The 19297-nt window shown below is 50.7% G+C and overlaps 2 protein-coding genes across 25 annotated transcripts in view; both read right to left on the bottom strand.

Annotated features, from left to right (window-relative positions):
* Positions 1-6: 6 nt before the first annotated feature.
* Positions 7-6265, bottom strand: NDST2 (N-deacetylase and N-sulfotransferase 2). Its single transcript, XM_054572555.1, has 14 exons — positions 6028-6265; positions 4598-5943; positions 4334-4421; positions 3873-4027; positions 3516-3701; positions 3110-3238; positions 2798-2980; positions 2615-2711; positions 1933-2056; positions 1637-1811; positions 1270-1440; positions 1056-1165; positions 757-859; positions 7-659 (listed from the first exon to the last, which is right to left on the bottom strand). Exons 2-14 carry the CDS (start codon positions 5600-5602, stop codon positions 534-536), a joined length of 2652 nt encoding a protein of 883 aa, XP_054428530.1. The 5' UTR covers positions 5603-5943; positions 6028-6265; the 3' UTR covers positions 7-533.
* Positions 6266-8958: 2693 nt separating this feature from the next.
* CAMK2G (calcium/calmodulin dependent protein kinase II gamma) overlaps positions 8959-19297 on the bottom strand; it is a 55315-nt gene continuing 44976 nt past the window's right edge. For 12 of the 24 annotated variants that reach the window (XM_054572556.1, XM_054572559.1, XM_054572557.1 and 9 more), the window contains 7 exons: positions 18798-18842; positions 17279-17327; positions 15944-16057; positions 13598-13673; positions 13163-13257; positions 11453-11697; positions 8959-10974 (listed from right to left, as the gene is read on the bottom strand). In XM_054572556.1, the coding sequence (XP_054428531.1) occupies positions 11465-11697; positions 13163-13257; positions 13598-13673; positions 15944-16057; positions 17279-17327; positions 18798-18842 (612 nt within the window). In that variant the 3' untranslated portion in view covers positions 8959-10974; positions 11453-11464. Of the gene's footprint in view, positions 10975-11452; positions 11698-13162; positions 13258-13597; positions 13674-15943; positions 16058-17278; positions 17328-18797; positions 18843-19297 lie in introns of those variants that run through there. The other 12 variants (XM_054572562.1, XM_054572567.1, XM_054572568.1 and 9 more) reach the window with 3 other exon arrangements.

Here is a 19297-nt window from a genome sequence, read left to right as displayed (position 1 = left end):
TTATATATTTTTCCCACTTCAGTGAGGTAGACAAAACAGAAAAATAAGGATGTTTATTAAGGACATTTCTAGCCCACAGCTAGGGCTCATACTCAGCTCTATGAGCCACTGTCGGACCTCATCCGCATTCAATGTGAATGACATTAGGGAGGCCGGGCCACAGGTAGATCCCATTAATCCCACAGTAAGGGGTCCCTCCCGTAGCCAGGTATAGCTACACTCTGGGGATGAAGAGGGAAATAATTTGATTAATATGTTCCTTTAGACCCTGCCTCTAATTCCTCCCCACCTTCCAAGACCATGGGTCAAAGGTGGCTAGTACCATAATGTAGGGTATGAAGGGAAGCCCCTTTATCAGACCTCAGAGCAATAGGAAAGGGATGTCTTTCCCTTCTCAGCCATTCCAGACCTGGGGGCCACTGAGGTAGAAGGGGTGGGGTGGGGGGCAGCCAATCAGATTCCCCTTGTGGGCTCTGCTCTGGGCTTGCCCCTTAGGAAAGTGGGCTTTTTTTGCTGGTACGGAGGCTGGGACATCAGCCCAGACTGGAATGCTGCAGTTCTTCCCGAAGCCATGAGGGCATTGGCTGTCCAAGCTGGCTCAGGAGCTTTGACAGCTCCAAATTGTGGTTCCGGAAAAAATCCGTAAGGAAAAGGCGGGACTGATAGGAGACAAATAAAGGCAGAAACAGTAAGGAGTAGGACACAGAATCAGGTCTTAGAGGTGGAGAGGTATAACCTGCCCCAGAATTTACATACCTCAGTGTCCATATTTGGGTACCTCCGACCTTTGCTCTTGCCTAGACAGCGAGTCTTACCACCTCCAAGTCCCTGGCACCAGAATCCCTTATCTTCATCAAACCTGCTCAACAGGAAGAGGCCATTAAGGGGCAGGGAGAAAAGGAACTCAAGCCCAGAAATGTACACTATGTCTCCCAGCCCACAGGGACCCACGTCTCTCTTTGAGAGGGTAAATTCATGTCCCTTCCCGACAGACAGAGCCAACCTGCTTCCCCATTTTCCCCATGGTCCTCCTCTCCTGGGTCATGCTCTCCCACCTGAGGGTCCGTGTGTAGTTCAGAAAGGGTGTGATACCCAGGAACTTCTGGATGCTCTCCATTGAAGCGGCTGGGTTGGTACGCAGCTCTTCCCCATCCATAATCAGCAGCTAGGGACAGGGATATGGTTACTGTTGTATTTCTTAGAAGCCTCTGGGCTGAAGGAAAAAGGAGGGTAAGCGGGACCCCGGTGAGGGCTATTGGGGGATTATACCTGTCCAGAGGGGTAGTAACTCAGCCAGCGTTGTAGATGGGTAGAATAGTAGCCAGGGACAAGACAGCGGTTTTGCAAGGAACGAAGTGCCAGAGGGGCCTGGGAGGAGGCTGAAATCACCTGGTAGAAAGTATAGTTCAGAGCAGCTGGGTCTCCATGGGCTCGCTGGTGCTGAAAGGAATAGGAAAAGAAGGGATTGGTGATTTGACAGAATAATTTGGCCCTACTCTTGGTCTGGTGAACAGGTAGCACAGGCAACCCTCCCCAAGACACTAGTTTAATTTCCCTACCCTTATTCTTTGCTCTCTCTCTAGCAGTCACCACCTCCCCTCTTTAAGCCCTTATGTGTCCCTAGCTTCAGGCTCACCTGGTACCAAGAGTAGGCCCTGTCGGCAGGGTTGATGAGCACAGTAATGATCTTGGCTCGTGGTAGGAGGGCAGCACCGCGCCGTGGTACAACTTCTGAGTCAAAGTAGGTGGCACTTTTTTCAAACAGAAAGTCAGTGCTCGCATTGGAAGGGACAGGGAAGAAGTCCATGTACCTAGGAAGTAGCACAGAAAAGAGGTAGAATGAAGGGGCCAGATGTCTGTGCAGTAGAATCTGGAATAGGGTATTTTGAGGGAAGGAAGTGTTCCTCTGAGAAGCATCCCAAGCAGTCTCACCAGTCAATGCCCTTGTGGTAATTAGGGCCATTGAAGAACTGAATTTCCTCAAAGGTGCTCGGGCTAGGGAAGCTGCTGGTCACAGCTGGGTGCAGGCTCAGGAAGAAATGAATAGCTGTGGTCCCTAAACAGAAAAGAAAGTCCAGCCATTGTGGGAGAGAAGCTAGCTCAACATGAGCCTGAAGGAGGTGAGACGATAACCACTCTGGGTTGTAAAATCCCTTCTGGCCAAACCAGAGCAAGAGAAGGAAATTCTGAGTCCCCAGGAAAAGTTCAAGTAGTGGTTCTCAGCCTTGATTACATCAGAATCACTTGTGGATCTTTTATTTTTTTTATTTATTGATTTTAGAGAAAAAGAAGAATGGAGAGAGAGAAACACTGATCTGTTGCTCCACTTATTGATGCACTCATTGTTTGGTTCTTGTATGAGCCAACTGGGGACTGAACCCACAATCCTGGGGTATCAAGATGATGCTCCAACAAACTGTGCTACCTGGTCAGGGCCACTTTTGGACCTTTTAAAACAAAAACTCCATAGATGATTCTGATATACAACCAGGGTTAAGAATCACTGTCTCAAGAGACTAGCTTAAAGTGGGGTGGGTATGAGGAGGGAGTTCCTTAGCCCAACAATCCTTTAGGTTTAAGGCAGGGCAAGGGAAATTGGCTAAGGATGGTTCACCTGTCTTCTGGGGTCCCACAATGAGGAACTTGGGGAGCCGATCACAGGTTTTCTCCTTGGACCAGATATCTTTGTGCCTCTTGTCATCACAGGGATTCTGAAGGTGAAGCCAAGAATCAGGGCCTATTTCTTCTTCAACGCACATCCCTATCATGTGCTGGTCAGCCTGAGTTCCACCCATACCTGCCAAAGGGGGCTTCGCTCTTGAGGGAAGAGTTCAAAGTACTTTCGTGCAAGAGGGACAGGAGGAAGGGTTTGCAGGCGGAGCCGTGTCCAGCACTGGAGGAAGCGCACCAGGCTCTCAAAGGTGTACAGGCCCAGTCGATCATTTCCATAATTCGAGAGATGGGTCATAAATATGCTGATCTGCAAGGGGATGCCTGCATGTCAGAGTTGGAGAGCCTACCCACCTCAGAATCAAGCTTTTAAGCAAAGGTCCCAGCCTGCAATGGCTTTGGCTCTACAATCTTCTAGCCCTTCCTATTGGCACCTTACCGGATTAAGCAGCACTGTCAGAAAGAGCTCTCCACCTCGGATGCTCCGATCTAGTTCATGAGAACCTCCAGGATACTCATTATAGAAGATTGTGTGAGTGAAGAGGCCACATGTTTGCCGTGGCAGCACCTGGAGGGAAAAGAAGAAACAGAAATAGATGAGATTTTAAAGGTAAAATGAGGAGTAGATGAAGCACAAAAGTCCGGAGGCATTAGTATTCCCTGGGTTTGTGCAGGACTCAGTTTTAAGTTACAGTAATAAAACACTTGCTATGTGCATTGTGACTTTTCACTCTCTTACCCCCGCTACATGGATGAACTGGACTAGCAGTTAAGAGAACATACACCACCACAGGTTGGAGGCTGTCAAAATGTGGGAGTTCAGGTTTGCATTGCAAATTTCTTACCATAATACCATTGTGAATGAAGCCACGGCGGTAGCGGGCAGGGCGGAGATGGGGGTACTCCTCAGTGCTGGTCACCTGGATGCCCCACACAGATTTCCAGGCCTCGTAGAGTTGCGTGTGAACGGGGTACACGCCCGAGTGGTGGGGAGCCACAGCATACCCCAGATCCGTGGGAATCCCATGCTCCTGGGAATGGCATAGACTCTCACCAGGACCTGGTGAGGTTTGGGGAATAAAGGGTAAAGGGTGGGGATGCCTCCACAGAAAGAAAAATGGAAAGGGTACCCCATTGAAGGGAAGGTTGAAAAGAAAGCATTATCTGTGGGAATGTATGGGGAGGAGATCCAGGACTCTCACCAAAGCAAACTGTTTGTTGAGCCTCATTTGGTCAGCCAGCACGGAGCGATTGTGGAACAGGTGTGGCTGCATGTGGCTCCACATGTGGGGGAACCACCAGAACTCTTTGCGGTGCTTCAGCAGCATGTCGTCCCCTGCATCCTCCTCCTCTGTCCCTATGACCACACACTGACCACTGAACACAGCCAGTTAGTCCCTGTGCCCTCCTTTGTTCTGTAACAACACTGATCACCTTCCATCTTTGGGACCTTTGCCCATCTAGGACTGCCCTTCTGCCTCCTTGCCACCTTGCCCTCTAGCCACCCATGCTAACTAAAATTCATACCCACTACTAGCTCCTCACAGCATTCTCACCCCAAATCTTGCCCCTTTTCTCCAACTTGTCTACCCAGGAAGGTGGGACAGTGAAGACACAGATCACACTAGGTTGATATGCTGAAGGAGCAGGGGAATAAGCTCACCAGTATGATAAAACTTGCCCGAGAAGCCCAAGTTGAAGGTGAAGTTGGGGACTAAGGTCCTGAGTTTGTTCTGGGTGGTCAACAGAGCCTGGGAAGAGTAGCAGGAACACAAGAAATCAGGAGATAACAGATTGAGCAGGAGAAAAATGGGTAGTGTTCTTCCCACCCAGAAAGAGCAGAGAGTATACCTATGGCAAGCTCAGAATCAAGGAAGGGAGTCTGATAGGCTAGAGCTTGAAACAATTTCTAAGGAAAAAGACTGACCTCAACATCAGCCACCTTCATGCGGGTACCTTCCTTGCCCACAAAGATGTCATCAATGTCTACCAAGATGTAGCGGTCAAGGTCCAGGCAAAGGCGCTTGCCAGTGAGGTACGCAACAGCATCAACAAAAATAAGTTTGTGGAGCCAAAAGGAAAGGCCATGGCCAAAGAGCACCCGCTGGATGCCATCATGAAGCCCCAGGTCCTGTACCACAGTGGGAAGCCGCGCCCGGCGAGGCACTGGTCCTGGCACAGGCGGCTCAGCAGATTGAAGGCTGGCAAGAAGCACTGGTTCATATGTGCTATGATTGGATTGAAAAATGGTCCAGTCATCACCAGGCAATGGTCCAGGCTCCAGGCGGCTAGGGCGTGTGAGATGCAGTAGAGGGGCAGAAGGATTCACTTGGTAGTCCCGGAGCCCCAGGTTTGAGTACAGAAAAAGGGGAAAGCCCTTGAGCTGGGCACTTAGTAGGCTATGCTCATGGGCTCGGAAAAAGCCAATGATGCCCACACCATACTCCACACAGTAACGGTCTAGCAGTTCTCGACTCCAGGCATCCAGGTTGACATACTTGAGCAGGTTCTCATAAATGACCAAGACATAGCGGCCACGGGTATGATCAGTCAGTGTGGGCATGTCCCCTCGGCCAGGTGCCAGCTCAGTGCTATAACGAAAACGACTAGACTCCAAGATAGCCACAATCTCCTGCCCCAGCTGTGAGTATGCGCTCTCCACAAACACAAGGACCACAGGTTCAGTTCGAGCTGTCTCTGGAGGTCTGGGAGGCCGAGGTGGGACTGGAGGCTGTACAGGGCCAGGGCCAGCTGCCCCGCTACTGCTGCAGTCTCCCAAGGGTAAGGGCAAGGGTTCCTTGGCCTTGGGGCTGGTAGATACGTAGTAAGCCAGGAAGCCCATGGAGCCCAGACTGAAAGCGATTAGCAACAGTATGAGGCGATGCAGTTCCAGCTGCCGAGCTGGGCGTACCACCTTCCACAGCTTGAGCATGGCGGGGGAGGGGAGGCAGGGATGGGGACTACCTCAAGGGATGGGAGGTAGGAGTTCTACAGATTAGGGCTCTTTTGGGAGGGTGGAAGCATAGGAAAATAGGGAAAAGGGATTCCCTCAGGGTCAATTCCCTGAAGAGGTTGAGACAAGTTCCCTTAGAGTAGAGTAGGGGAGGTAGAAGGGGCAACAGGGGGCAACTGGACAGAGTCCATTTTTGTCAGGTCACCATGGCCCCCTGGCCCATAGCTTTAGGATGCAAATCCAGACAGGCTCCACCCTTGGTCCTGTTCGAGCTCCTCACATCAGAGGTCAGCAAAGTCCACAATCTCTGCCCTTCCTATCTGTAAGACAGGAAAATTGATGGATTATTTCTTCCTTTGAAACTGTGTCATTAATCCGTTACCCTCTTCACCCCATCCTCTTACCTTCTGCTCATCACAGGGTGATTTGTTCTCCAAAAAAACAAAGTTCCTGCAGAAGAACAACACAATCTGAGTCTCATACTTTAACCTCATAGATTGTTCCTCTTCTCAGAATACTGTATAAATTCTCCTCCCTGAGCTAAGCTCAAGCTGGAAAAGCATATTCAAGGGCTGGAAAGAACAACTCTCCCATCAACAAGAAGCCAAACAGCTCAGGAAGCTGAAAATGAACCTACTCTGAAAGGAGTTCCCAGCCCATGACCAAGCAGTTGGCCAATCAGCAGGAGCTCTGGTCTTGTGAGGAATGAACAGAAAGCCCCAGGAGTCCCATGCTCCAACGAAATATCAGATAAAAAGAAACTCATGAGCCTGTTAATCTTCTTCATCAATCAAAGCCAATACCACAGGCTAACAGCATTAACAAACTTGCAGTCAGGTAGACACCATGGTGGGGGAGTTCAAGAGAAAAGAGAAATGGTGCTAGCTAATCATTCTATTAGCTTCCAAACCCAGAAGTTGGGGAGTATCTTTTTCACTGCTTGTGAAAAATTGCTTATCCTCTGCCTTTCACCCCACTTATGCCAGTGTCAGAAGAGATGATAAAAATGTAGCCCTATATGGGTCAAATCACTGAGACCTAAGAAAAGCCAGAGAGCTGAGTTCAGAGTCTCTTTCCCTATCCATCCCAGTTCTCCTTCCTAACTTAGCCCAGGTGGTACTATACGCTCATCAACTGACAGCTCAGAAGAAGACCTCAGCTAGCCTGGAAAGACATGAGGAATTGAGTCCTGTTATAAAAAAAGAGAAAATTGAGTGGGGCTGGATGAGAGGGAGAAATAAGTCATATTCAACCAGTAAGAGAGAGAGAAAAGAGCACATCAGTGTGAATGGAAGCCAGTTTTAAGGATACCTAAGTTTGGAGACTTTTTTCTTAAATAGATCGACTGCTTCTAGAAGCTTTATGTAGCTTTCCCCATCTTAACTACTCTTAGTAAGGCCAGTGGCTGCCAATTCCTCTCAGCTACCCACTCGCAGGCATTAACATTTCAGGTGATTCGGAGAGAGAGGGTCTTTCAGGATCGAGAGAGATGATTTAAGAATAGTTCAGCTTTGGCCTGGGTAACTCTACTGGTAATTGACATGAAAAGAGAACTGGGAGAGGATCAAAATGATGAGGGAAAGGGGTAAATCCTAAGAATTAGAGAAAACTCCGTGGAGAAAACACAATAGTGAGAAGTCAAGGTGTGGGGGCAGGGGGGGGGTGGACATTTGGGGCGAATTAAGTATAATAAAATAGTCAACATTTATTGAGAGTTTACTCTTTGCCAGATGTTCTTCTAAGAGCTTTCCATATATTTAATGCTCACACCAGCCCTAAGAGGTAGATACTACTGTTATCTCCATTCTACATGTGTAATTTGAAGTTCAGAGAAGCTTAGTAACTTGCCCAGGATCACACAGCTCAGTCAGTGGAGGAACTGGGATTCAAAGTCAGGCCTGCCAAGCTCCATAGCCCATGCTCTCAACCAATGCATTTTACCTTCATACCTAGAAGAAACAGCAATGTTTAGGGAAGGGATGCTGAGGGAGCCACTGGCGTCGGGTGTGGTGTGGGGTGATGCATATGGGAGTAGGAACACGGGGTGAGGGCGGTGCTTTACGTGTGAGCAGCAGTGCGAGGTTTTTGAAGGAGAAACCAAAAGAGTCATCCAGGCCTGGGCTGGAGGACAGCACTAGTGACAGAGCCTGGGGAAGGCGGGGGTAGGGGCTCCGCGCTGGAAGAGAAGCAGAAGCTATGGGAGGAAGGGGTACCGGGTGGCGACACGGGCACGGGGGGCTGGTACGTCGGGTCACAGACGGAGGGACCCTGCTGGAAGGGAATATGGGGTCACAGGTGGATATGAGGAGAGCGCCGGATGTGGAGCATTAAAGGGGAAAGGGCAAGGGGTGCGCACAGAAGAGTCTGGGATAACGAGGCAGCATTGGGCTGGGAGAACCGAGGTGGGGAGAAGCCCTGAACTGTGGGGTAGAGCTGAGGGAGTGAAGCCGCTATGGGGGAGGCTAGTGGAAGGGACACGGGGCGAGGGGCGCGCAGGGCCGCGTTGAGGGGCCGCCCGCGACGACCCTGTGGGTGGTTATGGGGATAACAGGTAAAGTCTGTGAGGAGAGAACTGCGGGTGACCGCTTGTGGGGTGGTATCCTCAAGGGTGGCTCACCCGGCGGACTGGGCGGCGTCCCCGCTGTCCCCGGGCTCCGCCGCGTCCCGGGGCTGCCCGGCTTCCCTGCTTTCGGGGCCTCGGGCCGCGACACGGCAGCTCCGCCATCTCCGAGCGAAAGCTCCGCTGCAGCCGGGCCCAACCACTGCTCCCACCGGGGGGAGGCGGCGCGCTGCTGCTCGCGGTGTCCGCTAGGGTTCCCGCCGCCCGTGGGCCAGGTAATCTGCCGCGATGCCGGGTGGCCGGACGGTCTTCTGCAGTGATCAGCCCAGCCTCGGCCTCCGAGACGGCGGGCTCTGAGCCCCACCCGCAGAGGGCACCCCCTCCTCCCTACAGCTTGGCACAGTCTGCCGAGCGTCGGGCGCCTCGGCTCACCAAGAAGGGGCGGGCCCAGGGTACGGGCTGATCCACTCAGCCCTGCGGAGGGGGAGCCGGCCCGGCCCACTGATAGGTGGAAGGGGGCGGGAAGGGGAGGCCCTTGGCGCAGGCCCGAGGGCGGGGCGAGACCCCTAACCCAGCAGCTAAGGGCCCAAACCCTTTCTCCCCACCCCAAACTCGCCTCCAGCCCGGTGAACTGGGTGGAGGCTGATGAGTTTATGAAGTTTCATTCCAAAATGGGCCCAAAGGGAGTGGGGGAAGGTACATCTCTCCATCTGAAGCCTTGTTAACTCAGATTGCTAAAATCTAAAATCTAAGCCTCCAACAGCATAACACAATGGACGGTTTAAAGGTTATTTTATTAAATATCTTCAGTTCAAGGTTTCATTGTAACAAAGCTATGAAGGGTCTACCAACATTCAGAACAAACACTATTTTTAAATTATTTCTATGTCATCATGCAAAAATTCTGCATCAAATGCCTTCCATTTCCTGTTTAAAAGGTGATTTTTTTTTTTTTTTTTAATAGTCTATTGACTATAGATGCTGACATTAGCCCCAGAAGAGGAGTAAGAATGCTAAGAAGTGGGGCTGGAGCAGCCATATGAAGCTATGGGTCTTAATGAACTCTAAGACCATTTGTCTTCAAGCCAGCAAAACCAAACCCTGTGGTGAAGGTGTCTGCGTGCTGGTACTGCAGGCTGCAGGAAAGGAAAGGGCCAGGGCCCAGGGGCTGGGGCATGCATGAGGTGCTCGGAGGAGCCTGGCTAAATCCAAGCACCAGCACCTGTGAGTTTGCTCTCTTCTCAGCTGGCTCCAAGGTCAACCTGTAGCTTTGCCTCCTGAAGGTAGTCCAGGCAGCTGGAGTCTACCTACCTTTCCCCCCCAATAGTGCAAATATTTGCGCAGAGAAGTTTGCACAGTTGTTTTGGGGAAACCAAGGTCATGACCAATTGCTCCTCCATTATCTTCTCTGCTATCTGCTTAGAGTATAGATATTTCCCTCCTGGAATGGAACTCCTTGAGCACAGAGAGGGACAATGAATGTAAGTAGGAGTCTTGGCTCTGGATACCTCTTTTGGGTACATGCAGGTGGTGGTGGTGGGGGTGATGCCCATGCAGATTGTCCAGCAGTAAGTCTATACTTCAGTTGGTCAGTAAAGAGACCTCTTAAAGAGGATACCTCTTCTTCTTGCCAAAGCAGTTGGGTCAATCTCAAAAACAGGAAGAGATGGACGTGCAGCAGGGGAATAGTAAGAAGGGAGACAGCCATCAGGGCAGCCTGAATGCATAGAGACAACCATCAACTCAATCCCGCTGCCTCACTCCTCCCATCCCACAGGGGCACTTGGCAGAGGGCCCAGGCCCAGATGAGGGTCAGCACGGGACCACCACCATGAAAAGGCAAGACAAAGATGGTCCAAATCAGCACAGAAACAGAACTGCCAAAGGCGGCAAAGGGAGCCCTGACCAGGGTCTGGCTCTCCTCTTGCTAAGTTATAAGAAAACAAACACGAAGCAAAGTGCAACCCCTCCCCCTTTCCCTCTGCAGGGATTGGGCCTTAATATCAGGGCCCACGTGCATTGTGCATCCTATAGAAATGGATGAGTAAGTGAGTACATGTCAGACTAACACGAGGCTTCTCATCGGCTTCGTAGCGGACACACTTCTGCAGCACCAATTCTCTTCCCTTCTATGCTAAGTGAAACAGTACAGCAACATCCGGGCCCTTAGTCCTGAGGCCACAGCTTCTCAGCTTCCTCCACAGAAGGCTGGGAGCTCTGCGCATTCTCCCAAGTAGGTCTGATGGCTGTGGTGTTCTCATCAGCCTCATTCTAGGTGCCTATGCAAATTCTGAAGAAGTCCATTCCTAGACCTGGGGCAGGCAGGCCACCTCAGAGGCTGCAATCACATCACGGCCCCCAAAGTTTTGTCAGAGTTCTTGCCTGGTCTCCTAAGTCCATGGAGGCCTGAGGCCAGGCTCACCTCTTCAGGGCTGGTGAGTGTGCCCCGCTGCTCATGCCAGGATGGCCATCGCACAAACTCCTGCCTTCTTGCCAGCCCAAGGGCTATTGGTGGTTTTAAAACGCATCATGGTATGGATTCCTTTTTTTTTTTAAAACAATCTTTTTTCTTTTTTTTCCCCCTTAAATGTAAAAAACACCTCAGTACAGCAGAGACAGACACGAAGGGCGGGCGGGAGGGCTGCATGCAGGGGCGTGCATTGGCTGCTGCCGCTTTGTAATTTAATTGTTTTAAACCTCAAACGAACAGGACTGCCGCTCGCTGTCGCTCAGGCCCTCCAGAGCCACTGGCTGCAAAGGTTCGACCTCCAGTTGGGATCTCCTAATGCCCCTGTCAAACAGGACAGACATGGTAACAGAAGAGAGAACAATAAACACACAGATGAGTTCCAGGGACTTAAACACACTTCACACATGGCCAAGTCTGCCTGAGAAGGTAGAGGATGGGGCAGAAGCTAGTATTTAAGTATAACAACACCTCAAGTTTGCTGAGCACTTACTAAATGCTTTACTTATAAGTACGTCATATAATTATCAGAACTTAATGAGATAGGCACCATTCTTTCCCTCTTTTTGATGGCTAAGAAAACCGAGGCTTAGGGCAAGGAAGAAACCCAATTTGGAGTCCTGGAGCTAGACTGAAGTCTGTCTGATTTAAGAGAGTAACTTGTTATAAGCACAGTCTAGCACAGTCTAGCCCTTCCTCTAGGGTGGCCCACATCTATTCCCCCAATGCCAACTCTCAACCAACTCTTCCTCCTCTGACCCCACCCGTCCCAGCCCCTCCCCACCCCCCCAACCAGGTGCACCTGTGGCTGAGCTCACTGCAGCGGTGCAGCAGGGGCCCCTGAACAGTGATAGTGGACATTGAGCCACTTGCCATCCCGGCGGTGCCAGACCCGGGTCTCCTCCGACTGGCTGGTTCGAGGCCGGCCCTGGCCATCGATGTACTGGGTGAGGCGGATATAGGCGATGCAAGCTGCGTCCTCTCCGATCACGTGGACATGTGGGTTCAGGATGGTGGTATGAATGGGCTTGCTGTTCTTGGATAAGACTGCAGGGGGCAGGGCGGGTTGGGGTAGGTAGGAGGGCATCAGACCTGGGCACCGACATTCTCCTCCCAGCCTGCACTTCCAAGTCTCACCCTCTCTCCAGCAACCATTCTGGGAGTCTCCAAGGCCCCCCATACACCTTCCAGAGGCCAGGAAACTTCATCACATTAGTCTCAGTTATCCAAAAGGAAGGGAAAGGTGGAGAACAATGATAATGGCAGCTAATTTAATCAGACATTGTGCTGGGTGTCTTACATGCACAAGCTGTGTTCTTTGGTTGATCCTATTTTCTTTTTTATAAGACAAGGAAACAGGTTCAAGGAGGTTAAGTAAGTTCCCCAAATCACATACAACATTTGAGATCAGGGTCATCTTACTAAAGCCTATGATCTTTCTACTCTGCTAGGCTGATGTTTAGGGTTTATAAGTATTAGCTTATCCCTAATTAGGGCTGTAGAGCAAAATCAAGAACTTAAAAATATTCAAAATTGATCTGTGATTAAAAAAAAAAGTCTAAAAATAGAATCATCAAAGCGCCAAGCTCAGGATATTCCTAGGGCTCCCAGGATCCTCTGGGGGAAAGTCAAAAGATTGCCATTATCAGCAAACACTGTGAATTGTGTTCCTTTTATTGAGATTCACATCTTAGTTCAATTCAAATGGTAGATAGGGGCAACATGAAACCTTCCCTAGAGTTTCTATAAACTCTGGAATTGCTTCTGGATAATAGAATTACTTAGATCGCCTAGGGTTTACATTTGTAACTGAGATACAGAGATGTAGTTAGCAGAGAAAACAATAGCAAAATAAAATGTAAGCCATAATGGGGAAAGCCCAGGGTAAAGTGGAAAGAAAAGCTTAAAATAAAGGGGGGGGGGCGGGTCTTAGAGAGTGGAGAGAGAGATGGTATAAGGTGAATGTTCAGTTTCTTATCCCCTGGGACTTCCATGAACTGTCTAGTGTACACCCCCCAGCCAGGACTCCTGTCTCCCTCCATATTCAGGAAGACCCTTGCTATAACTTCCGCTCTCACAAGGCACCAACAGTGCCCTGTGACTTCCTTGCGCATTCTCATTCTGGCTTTAATTTCCTCTGCTGTGACATCTGTAGACACCGAGCTTCACTATTATTTGCTGAGATCGTCACAGCCTCATCTCAAATGGTTTCCAATCATCTTAGAAAGAGATGAGGCGTAAAGAAATACAGTGACCCTGACTGTGGCAACCAGCACGGCCATGAGGCAGTTGCAGAATGAAGGGGCAACGTGGCGTCCTGGAGCAGGGTCTTCAAAGGTGCCGTCTAAGACCATTCTCAGGGCATGAGGAGGCAAGCGCACAGACCAGGGTGCGGCAGGCAGGTCAAATAAGGGAAAAGCAGGCAACCGGGAAGACGAGAGCGTGAGCAGGGACAGAGGCAAAGGAGGTGAAGGGGCAGGCAGGAGTATATCAGCAGCACGAACCCACTCACGATTCTCAAAGTAAAACTTATGGAAATCCATTCCCTCCACGAGGTTACCAAGGGCTTCGGGCTCAAAGGAGGTGAGGCCTGGATCACAAATTTTCCTGCAGGAAAAAAAAAAGTAGCCTGTTAGTCTTCTATGGGAGTTACTCGTCTTTCTCCCTCATCAGTGGTGTCTGTCCCGCAGGTAAGCTGTGGGCTAGGCCGGATGAGATGGCTACGATCTTGGGGGTCTGCTGGCTGAACCTCTTGGCCCTGTCCTTTCAGCCCAGTGCCCGCACACCTCAGGCAGGCTCATAGGGTGCCTACCTGCAATTCTGGGTGTTTAACTCACACATTGTGCCCAAAGCCCAGTCTTCCCTTTCCCCAGGGTCCTAGTTGCTTTTGGGGAGGAGGAAAAGGCCTTGAGAAACTTGAGTCACAAGGAATTGGGTCTCTACTCACGTGTAGGCCTCAAAATCTCCATTGTTAATGGCCTCGATCAGTTGTTCTGTGATCTTAATGATCTCCTGTTTTCGCACTGTGGGGGGAAAAATCGAGCAATTTACCTGTGTGGAACTGGGGAGCTCCCAAGTGATGGAGAGCCCACCCCAGCCCTTCAAGAACCCCCTGTGATCTCTTTGACAAAGACATGCCTCTTTTCTGTCTTTAAGGCCCTTTGCATGAAGAGCGAGCCCACCTTTTTCTCCATCCCTCCTCTGTTGTCTGTAGAACTAATGACACCCTCCTCCTGAAGCCCACACATTTGTTCTGGTTCTCTGACCTTTGTCTCCCTCTCCATCAACAACCAGGATGCAAAAAACACTCTTGCTTTTAACTGCTGAGGAGCCTGGCGTATCATGAATACTCCGTCCAGAGTCTGTGCATCCCACCTCCAACACGGTCAGCTTCTCTAAGAAGCATCTCCTCATAAGGCTGTTTCCATCACCTGCTTATGTCTCTCACCTGAAGGGGCTCAATCAGATCTGAAGTACCATGCTCCCCACCCGCCAGCTCTCACTCAGTGGTCCAGAACCTAGCCCTGGGCAAGAGCCAGCCTGAGAGCTGAATCTAGACAGGGATGCAGGCTCCAAAATGATGAACAGAGCCCTAAGGTGGATGTTTAATTCTCTTCACCCTGCTCATCTCCTCCACAGGGCTTTTCTGGGATAAAGTATCTTAGAACGAGAAACATTCTTTTTAAATGAAGCCTCTCACCAGGGCCTGGCTGGTGTGGCTCCGTGGATTAAGTGCTGGCCTGCAAACCAAAGGGTCGCCAGTTCGATTCTCAGTCAGGGCACATGTCTAGGTTGTGGGCTAAATCCCCATTTGTTGGGGGTGGTGCGCTAGGCAACCACACATTGATGTTTCTCTCCCTCTCTCTCTCCCTCGTTTTCTCTAAAAATAAACTAAATCTTTAAAAAAAAGAAAAAAATCTCAATTTCTGGGTTCTATCCCAGACCTTTAAAAAACAAAACAAAACAAAACAACAGCAACAACAAAAGAAATGAAGCCTCTAACCAGAAAGGCAGCTCCGTTTACCCTGGACAAGTCTTGGAAAAGCTGTAAATCTATCATCTCTCATGCCAGGATGTGTCCATCAGGAAAACCAAGACAAGGCACAGACTGACAGGCAGGCAGAGTTGGTGCCCTCAGAGCCCTACCCATCCCAGTCCAAGGAACTGCTGGTGACACCCTGTACTCATGGACAGATTCCATACAGGGAGCGCCACCATTAGCAGAGGGTGCTGCCAGGGTAAGGGAGGGCTTGGACTGAGCTCAGGCCAGCCCTGATCAGAACCCTAGGCTGACCCTGGCTACAAGCCTCGCCTCACAGGGTTGAGAGGCTGCAAGGCAAACGTGAGCATTAGGACAGCAGAGCCCAGGGCACAGCTGGGAGAGGGCACACATCCAAAGGTACAGCCAGGAGGGGACCCCCACAGCCATCAGCACCCTCAGGTGAATAAGCAGCAGGTGAGGGAAACCATCGAGCTCTATCCACTTTCTAGAGATGGGAACGCGCGCACACACACAGACACACACACCTCCTCCAATCCCACCACGCCCGTCTGCAGGACGTGACTGGGGGCCTATGGGTGAAGAGGAACTGTGTTTAGAAACTCTAAAAAGATAGGTAGTAGGTGGAAAAGAAACAAAGGCATACTCTACACAGACACAACTAAAAATATAAATATGAGCTATCATTAACCCAGTAAGGCATCCTATCAAGACATCCTACTACCTCATTTATTTCTCATAACAGTGCTATGAGGTAGAGGCCATTTTATTCCCACTTTATAGATTAGGAAACAAGCTCTGGGAGGTCTCATCTACTTCACATGTTTTTTAAAGTAGAGCAGCTGGGATTCAAACTCAGGTCTGTCTCACCCAAGCCCATTGCTCTTAATATGATAGACTGAGCCTCAGGGAAATCCATTTCCCGAAACGATTTCTCAGCTATTGCAATCTTCACCCTCACCCCGGCTCCCACCGCCTCTGACCTGACTTCTGACTCGGCCTTTCGTCCTGGCTCGGTGCTGAGGTACGGCCCACTGCACATCCCATGACTTTCTGCTCCTTCCCACCATGCGATGTTCTTCCACCCCCTCTTTATGTCTTTGGGCCCTGGTCTCAGGGGCCCCTGCCTGGTTAACAACGCCTCCGATCAGCTCTCCCACCCAGCAGAGGCCAAGCGCCCAAAGCTTACTAAAAGGGACAGCTGGGCTGGGCTGCCAGCTCTGGGGGCAATCCCTGTGGGGCTTCAGGAGGAGCCAGGGAATGGAAGCCAGATTGTGCCTCCCTCACACTTACTGGCTGAGGAGCAGAGAGAAGGCTGGGGCTGCATGCCTGCAGAGGGGGCTGTTCTGTCCCGGGAGCTCCGTCCTTCAGGCACCGAGCTGCCATTCCCAGTGCGGAGCGGGGCAGCTAGCCAGCCAGGGCAGGGCAGGGCAAGGCAGAGCAGCCAAAACAAACAGAACAAGGCAGGTGAGCGAGCAAGCCAACCAGGACCCGAGCCCGTGGCACTGCAGAGCCGGGGCAAGGCGAGGCCTCGGGCTGCTGTGGACACTGGACCACATCCCACGCCGCCACCTCTGCAAGAGAGGCCTCCCAGCCAAGGACCCCAGGAGAGTGCACAGACCTGGGCTTGTGGCTTCCAGAGGAGCTTTCAAACAGCATGTACAAGGGGCCCTGCTCCCAGGGAAGATGTTCTAGGGGGCTAGGCTACATGGTCAAGAGCCCAGCAGTGAAGAAGCTGTGTACTCTGCCAGCACTGCCAGAATTGATCTGACCTGACCTTCACCCCAGCAGCCCCGCGCTGCTGTTCTTTGCTGCCTTACACGTTTATGCTTTGTATTTTTGGGGTTACCAAAGGTTTGCTGCCCCCTCATTACCCGTGGCCATACTCTCTCAGCTCTGTCCTGCAACATTCCTCAATCTTTTCTGAAAGCCTGGCCTAAGGTCCCTTTCTGAAGGCAAAGGGAACAATTCCAGGAGGCCAAACCAAAGAGCAGGACAGAGATTCCCAGTGGTCTGGCCTACCGCACCCTCCCACATCTCCTGGCACTTTGGCCAGGCTCACACTTAGGCTGGTGGTCCTTACAGCGTCACTAGGACATAGCGAAATGTGGTCCTGACTCCATTATTCATGCCAAGGCTTTGAGGCGAGAGTGACTAACTCATCCCAATGAGCCTAGGCCTGTTCCAGTTTTAAAACATAAAGTTCCACATCTTGGAAATCACCTCAGTCCTGGGGAAACTAAGACAACTGGTCATCCTACTAATGACTCATGACATTTGTGGGCTACTTCTGCAGGGACTCAAAGGTATCCCTCTTCGGGGATGTCACATTGTTATCAGCAACAGGAACAGTCCTCTGAGCCCTAGCCCTAGGCAGGCTCAGAAACAGCTCTAATTTAGCTACACCAGACTTGGGGTCAAAGAAGAGACACCTCTTGCCTAGCCCAGCCACAACAGACAGGCACCTCATATCTTGGCCCATGGACAGTAACTTTATGCCGAGCCCTCCTCTGGGTATGAGGAGCCACCAATCTCAGTTCTGGGGGCAGGAAAGGCAGGTGTTCCACCGAAGCCAAGGTACTGGGGACACTGCTGGCATCCTTTCCCCAGCAAGGGGCCAGCACCTACCTTTGAGGTCCTCATCTTCTGTGGTGGTGTTGCAGCTCTCTGTGGAGCCCTGTAGGCAAAAACAATAAACAAAAAACCAAAAACCACATGTTTAAATACTCAAGCCCTTGGAAAACCAGCAGAACTAAGCAGAATAAAAGCAGAGTATGTGCTCCTACAGGAGGTAAGAGGAAGGATAATAGAAAGTTCTATGTCTACTCTTCCACCTGACTCTTAGAAAATTCCGGATCCCCAAACTCCCCCCTAGTCTTCCCCAACTGAATAAATGGCATTATTTATGCCATTATTTGGGTTAAAACCTAGAGTCATCTTCTAGGTTTGATTTTAGGTTGATTTTTTTCCCCTTTCCCTCATATATCAATTATGCAATCTAAAATCAAATCTGTCAGTCCTACCTCCAAAATAAATCCCATCTTACCTCTTCTCTTCAAATGCACAGCTACAACCTGAGTTCAAGCTACTGACATCTGTTGCCTGAACTACTACAATCACTTCCTGGTCTCCTAGCTTCCACCCTTGCCTCCTCCCTACAGTTCTTGCCTATGGCATGGCCAGAAAGGATTTTCAAAGAGTCCATCAGACAATATTACTCCCCTGCTGAGAACCTTCAAAGGCTTCTTCTTGCTGCTGGGATAAAATGCAATATCCTATGAAGTCCTCCATAGCACGCTTCTCCGACATCGTCACCTTCCTGCCACCCTGGCCCCCAATTCCTTGCTCTCCTTCCTCTTAGCTCTGCTTGATTTCCTCTATTTCTTCATTCCATATACATGCCAAGCCCCTGCGCTTGCAGTGCCCTCTGTCTAGGGCACTTTGCCCCAGAGTTTGTGCCTGGCTGTCTTGTTCCCGCTGTGTAGTTCAAATATCCCCTCCTGAGGGAAGGTCTTCCCTGACCATGTAATCAAAGGCCCTGTTCACTCTTTCTTTACTTTGTGCCATTTTCTCTGCAGCACTTATCACAACTGGATTTTATCTTATCTGGATTTTAGTTTATTATCTGCCTCCCCTACACCTGCGGAGAGGGATTTTGTCTTGTCATTTCTGTAAACCTGAGCCATGGATGGCTGGGGGCTCCCTGTATATTTGCTACTGGTACTGAAAGGTAGTGAAAAGGTTACTGAGGGCATAAAGGACGAGGCCAAGGGGAATGCTCTCAGGCCTAATTATATTCTTGTTCCATTTTCTAGCTAACGCTTATTCTCACTTAAGCTTCACAAGTCAGGGAAGAAAATCCTATTACTGTTATCCCCAATTTACAGATAAGGTAACAGGTGTCTCGTGGCTCAGGGCCCAGATTCAAACCCAGGCCTGTCTGACTGTTGACAGAACTTGACAGTCTAAGCCTGAGCCTGAGCGCAGCGTCGCCAAGAATGGAGTCGCAAACTGCCCAGCCTCTGCAGACACCTTGGCCTGGACGTACAGCCCATGGGCTGCCATCTACAGGGCCCTCAGACCCTGTGACCCAGCCCTGGTTTCCTGCTGACACAGAAGGCAGGAGGCAGGCTCAGGATCCACTCACCTTGATTCCATCTGTAGCGTTATGTACCACGGTGGTTTGTGGCTCCTGTGAGAGAAGATGAAAATTACCCTCCTGACCTTGAGAACAGGCTTCCTGCTCTTCCCTGAGGGACCCCCACCCCTACCTCTGTACCCTCAGAGACCTTTAGGATGACCACTGAGGAGGCCTGCCCACCAGCCATTCTCACAAGCCAAAACGCCCTGACTTAACCAGGTCCTAGGTAGCTGGGAAGCCCCAGATTTAGGGGATAGCACCACCTGGTAAGGAGGAGAGGCCTGGCACTTAATGGAAGCAGGTATCAGGGAAGTTGTCTCTGGTTCCTGCTAGTTCTGAGTTTTCTTTCCCCATGGGACAAGGACGCTGGAGGAGCTTATGGGTGGCTAAGGGCGCAGGCTGGACCCTGCCAACACTGTTCAACAGGGGTATGCAGGAGGCAGGGCCAATGGACTAAGGTTTCCCAGAAAGAGCCAGGGTGCCCCCTCAGCAAACTGAGCCCAGAG

The sequence above is a fragment of the Pteronotus mesoamericanus genome, unplaced genomic scaffold (assembly GCF_021234165.1).
Source record: "Pteronotus mesoamericanus isolate MK-2021 breed Mesoamerican mustached bat unplaced genomic scaffold, CSHL_Meso_final contig_24, whole genome shotgun sequence".
Taxonomy (NCBI): Eukaryota; Metazoa; Chordata; class Mammalia; order Chiroptera; family Mormoopidae; genus Pteronotus; species Pteronotus mesoamericanus.
The sequence above is the reverse complement of the archived record's forward strand: the minus strand, read 5'-3'. Positions and strand labels throughout refer to the sequence as shown.